The 5,090-nt window shown below is 48.7% G+C and overlaps 1 protein-coding gene across 1 annotated transcript in view; it reads right to left on the bottom strand.

Moving 5' to 3' along the window:
• Positions 1–4,037: 4,037 nt before the first annotated feature.
• Positions 4,038–5,090, bottom strand: part of LOC103800673 (solute carrier family 22 member 13-like) — a gene marked incomplete at its 5' end in the record, with an annotated part of 2,367 nt that continues 1,314 nt past the window's right edge. Inside the window, 3 exons of the mRNA XM_009073056.1 lie at positions 4,038–4,133; positions 4,621–4,831; positions 4,987–5,090. The exon at positions 4,987–5,090 is cut by the window's right edge and continues 21 nt beyond it. Coding sequence (XP_009071304.1) covers positions 4,038–4,133; positions 4,621–4,831; positions 4,987–5,090 — 411 coding nt within the window. The remainder of the gene's footprint in view (positions 4,134–4,620; positions 4,832–4,986) is intronic.

Raw genomic sequence — 5,090 nt, 5'->3', positions numbered from 1 at the left:
CTCTTTCCTTCTTGTCTTCAGCAGCAGGAGCCTGCAGAGGGTTTCTAAGAGAGACACCACAGAGGATGAAGCAGATTTGGAGAAGGACATCTGCAGATGCTCAGAGAGCAAGCAGTGGTTGGACAGGCATATACTTAAGGGCTAGTCTGATGCAATCTTCCTTGAAGCAGACCACTGAGGCATTGCTGTCCTGGAAACTGGTCTTTCAGAGCATCAGCACTATATCCACGCTCAGAGGGAGAAGGAGATCTGTGTCACTCTGTGTTTGGAAAAGATGCACTTCAAACTGTTCCTGAAATGCAATTTTGTCATGCCTGGTTGCATGAGTCCTCCCAACATGTTTCCCAGTCCTTTGCAAACTGGTTCCCATGGAACCATCCCTGTGCTGTTTTACAGCAATTAAGAATCACCAGTAGAGTGGTTGTACTGGGCAAGTGGGCACTGGGCTGTGTCCCTCCTGCACTAACTGCTTGGGCCATCAGCCTCCTCGTCAGTCCAAGCCTTGATCAGGATGTCACTGAAACCTGTCACGTGCGCATTTAGCTTTTCTTTCTATGTGGTGTTGAAGTTGAGTTTCTACATGAATAATATAAATTATGCTCTGAGTTTGATAAGAGACATTTGTAATGCAATATGTGAATAATTAATGGTGTTGACTCTTTTTTCCCTACTGTTTCACAGTTGGCCCTTGTAACTGCTCTTGGCTCTGGAGTGTTTTCTACACAGAAATTGTAAGTCTGTAATTTAGCACAAAGAGGGAAATGTGTTTTGTTTCCATCAGCCACAAACAATGCAGAAGCAGCATGTTAAAGCAGAAGGACTGAGTTTAACAAGGACTTTTTTCTTTTTTCCAAGTCTTCAGATGAACAATCTGTATTTATTTTCTCTACTAGCAGCTGTGGAAGTTTTCTGAATTGTGTGGAATACACTGCAATTCAATGTCAATTAATCAGTGTGTGCATCTGGACAGCTTTCCCCAGTCATAGTCAGCCTATACCAGTAACCTTGATTGGCTGCTGCCTGCTCATTCATGACACTTTAGTGTCATTTAGTGTCACACAAAAGAATAAGAGTGGACTCCTCCCCTGCACTCACTCATTTGCAAGCAGAGAACATATTAGGTCATTCCATGAAGTCCTCTCCTTAAAAAATATCACTACTGCTGGACAAAGAAGAAGGCTGGTCACACAGGTTTGCAGCATCCTTTTTGTTTCCAATCACTTTGTGCCATAGTAAATGGTATTTTGAAGCCTCAGGTGTCCCAAGTTCTGGCCAGACTTGCCTGAAGGTGATATTCATTTTGTGCTTTGGTCGACATAGTCTCCCCAGTGTTGCATGGAACCTGGGCACAGCTAGAGATGGAAAAGGGTGTTTGTAAGATCTGAGCTTTGGCACTGAAGGGCAATGGAGCTGGGGAAGCATCTGGAGCACAGGTTTGAGGAGGAGTGGTTGGGGGAGCTGGGGGGGCAGGGCTCATCCTGGAGAAAAGGAGGCTCAGGAGGAACCTGCTTGCTCTCTATACCTAAATGATAGGAGAGTGTAACAAGGGTAGGGTCAGTCTCTTCTCCCAAGTGACAAGGCAAGAGGAAATAGCCTCAAGTTGTTTCAAGGAGAGTTTAGATTGGATGTTAGGAAAAATTTCATCTCCAAAAGGGTTGTACAAAATTGGAACATGGTTTAGTGGTGGCCTTGGCAGTGTTGGGCTGATGTCTGGACTCAGTGGCCTTAAAGGTCTTTTCCAGCATAAATGAACCTATGATTCTATGACTCTTTGCACAGAGTCAGGAGAGCAGCATTAGTGCTCATGGCCTCACCTTCTCAGCCATTCCCTGCTGGGTGCCTTTCTGCAACCTTTGCTCTGCTCATGGACCTGGGGCTTTCCAGCATGGGGTCAGGTGAAAGGAGAGGACAATGTCCGCTAATAAAAGGGAAGGTCCATGATCCTGACACCTCTGGCCCACAACCACGACTCAGGGTTGCAGCTCAGTTTTTTGGTGTTAATGACACAGAGGATGTGCTGATTGTCTCGGTGGCCCCTGTGGGGCTCCTCTGGCAACAGGATCTGCTTCAGCCCATAATTCCTCACCTTCCCTTGGGGAACATGACCAGGGCAGGGTCTGCTGCCCCTCCACAACTGAGATACCTGACCAGCTCCCTCAGCCGGGGGGAGGATCCAATACATAAACATGGGTCTCTTCCAAAGGAGGTCAAGGGGGTCTGAGCTAAGCACAGACAAACCTCAGTGAGAGTGAAAGCACAGCAGCAGGGCCTTGCTCCCATGTCTGATATAGGAGGGCCTGAAGAAGGCTTGAACACTAATTGATAAGCCTTAGTAAACCCTTCATGGCGTCCCTGCCTTGTGGTCACCAGGGTGACCTTCAGCACCTTCCCACAGCTGGCCCTCAAGCCATAACTTGGTTGATCAGGGCTTTGAAAACCTGGTCAAGTGGGAGGTGTCCCTGCCCGTGGCAGGGGGTTGGATCTAGACCATCTTTAAGACCCTTTTCAACCCAAACCATTCTATGAAACTATGACTCTATAAAATGGAACTTCAGTCTACTGGATGCATGAATGAGATGAAAGCAGAAGGACATCAGATGTGCTAGGACACCTTTATTGATGAGATGAGCTGAAACAAAAAGTATCAGAGCACAGTCCCAAAGGAGCCATGGTTCACTCAATAACTACATTTGGATCCAAACTCTTCTCTCAGCCTTTACCCTCAATGCCTTATTTTCCATAAAATCCCAAAGGGGGTGGACCCCAGCCTTTTCCAAGCAAAGAGTGCCCTCAGGAAAAGGACCAAGTTCCTCTGTTCTCAAGGCACTGAAGAGGAACATCACAGCAAATTCCTGAAAAGCAGTGCCAGAGAGTAAATGGCACCCCAGCCAGTCCCTCCTGGTGGGGCATCATAGCGTGCCACTGATTTTATCCAAAACTCTGTCTTCATCAAGCTGCACATCCATGAGATCCTTTAGTCCTTGGAAAACATACAGTCATGACAACAGAGAGAAGAAATGTTCTACTTCTTGACAGCAGCAGAAAATATCCTTTGAGCTGTACAAAGAAGGAGCACCACCATGTGCAGCTCCCAGGCTTCGTATGTACTAAGCCAGTGGGAAAAGAAAGTTGTCTTGAGGGATAAGAGAAGGAGAAGCACAGAAACAACATGTTTTTTCTTCACAATACAAGACAGAAATGGCCCTAAATTGTCTAAAGACACAAACGGGTAGGGCAAGAAGGAATAGACTAGAACAGAGTAGAAAGGACCTGATAGTTCCCAGAAAGATTTGCACTTTCTTCTAAGAGACCAATGGCCACAACCTCTCTATTTCCTGGAATGGATGGATTAATTTGGTCCCACACTACAGCCCAACAGCACAATTTTCCATGCCTAAAGCATCATGACAGGCATCAATTCAAAGCCAAGCACTAAAGCAAAAATTCTTCTATTAGATGTCCTTGCTCCCTGCTTGCAGTTTCTTCCAACACAGTCTATGTTTCCCTCAGCTGAGTGGTTTCAATTTGAAAAGAAAAAAAAATAGGAGTGTTTTTACAAGATAGTGAGATGATCCTGTTAGACAGTCGAGAAATCACTCCTTCTTGCATGTGTGAGATTGTTTTCAGTGCTGCACCTGCGCTGGCTCTCTCATTATTGAGCACAGTTCACTGTTGCAAGACTATTCAATGCTCTAGCAGGTGTGTCACCTGGACAAAGTTTACAGTTTCACCTTCCTGGAGACAGGATAGGAAAAAAAATGAAGAGAAAATGTCACCATCCTGGTTTCTGATTTCTTTCTTTTTTTTCCCTTAAATGAAAATCATCTGATTTTCTCCAGCTAGAGCACTGCTGGACACCAGTGACAGCATGCAGTGCCTGAGGACAAGCTATAGAGGGAGATACAGGAAGGCAAAAAAAGACAAGAATTGGCAATGATGGCCTGAGCAGTGGAGGTGTTCTGTAGTGGAAACTTTGTTTGTCCTCAATGCCCACACAGCACTAGGCTGCCATCAGCTACAATCACCTTTAGCCCCAGCTAGAAGTAAGTGGTCTTCGTGCACTCATTGTCTTGGCCATCATCTTTTCCTTTCACCTGTCCATTCTCAGAGCTGCTGGTGGCATTTTCACAGACCTAATGAAAGGGAAAAGGGCGTAAAAGCAAAGAAAGATGTGCAATGAGCTGATGGCAGCCATCTCTGAGACAAGAAGCCTTTAGCAAGCTGGCATCCCATTCCCCACTCACTCGCTGGGCCCCTATGGACACCCTTCTCCCAGCAGGACAACAGAAGTACCAGGAAACAATCCCACTTGGTCCCACTGGCAGCTATGAGAGGCCAAAAGCCAGAGGACATGGTGACAGGGCAGAAACCCTTCCCTGAGGAGGGCAGAGGGAAGCAAGTGGAGCACCAGCCATTCTATCTCACGAACAGGAATGAAGGGATGACCACCATGGGCAGGGTTATGGGGCCTCCTCCCCCTCCTCTGCAGTGGGGCAGCCCCATTCCCTGCCCTGTCACCTCTGTAACCCCTCAAAGAAACTCCCATCCCATCCAATGCCAACAGCCTCCTGCAGCACTGGCACCCCACGCCCGTGTCCAAGAGGCAGCGCTGGTACCCACCTCAGCTGCAGGGTGGCTGTCCCCTGTGTCATCCGCCAGCTCGGTGCCACGGGTCTCAGGCAGCAGGACACAGAGCAGCCCCCCCACCACAGGGGCACTCCCGAAGATGGCCATGGGGATGGCCCTGTGGTACTGTCCCAGGAGACGGACCAGAGGGGCCAGGATCCCTGCCACTCGTGCTGACATTGAGCACAGCCCCACGCCGGTTTGCCTGGGGGAGCGAGGGGCAGCGGGAGGCGTGGGCAGGGCTGAGCCCCCACCAGGCCACCATCGGACTGAGTGCAGCCATGGGGACAACCAGGCTCTTGCCCCATCACTGCCTCCAGACATGGTGGATGGAAGCCCTGATGCGTGGTGAGACCTCACCTGACGATCGTGGGGAAGAGCTCTGCAGCGTAGACATAAGAGGTGGAGTAGGAGGCTGAGGCAGCAAACTTGCCAATGGTGGCCAGGACGGTGGTTGCCATAGG

Source organism: Acanthisitta chloris, unplaced genomic scaffold, assembly GCF_000695815.1.
Source record: "Acanthisitta chloris isolate BGI_N310 unplaced genomic scaffold, ASM69581v1 scaffold10574, whole genome shotgun sequence".
NCBI lineage: Eukaryota > Metazoa > Chordata > Aves > Passeriformes > Acanthisittidae > Acanthisitta > Acanthisitta chloris.
The sequence above is the reverse complement of the archived record's forward strand: the minus strand, read 5'-3'. Positions and strand labels throughout refer to the sequence as shown.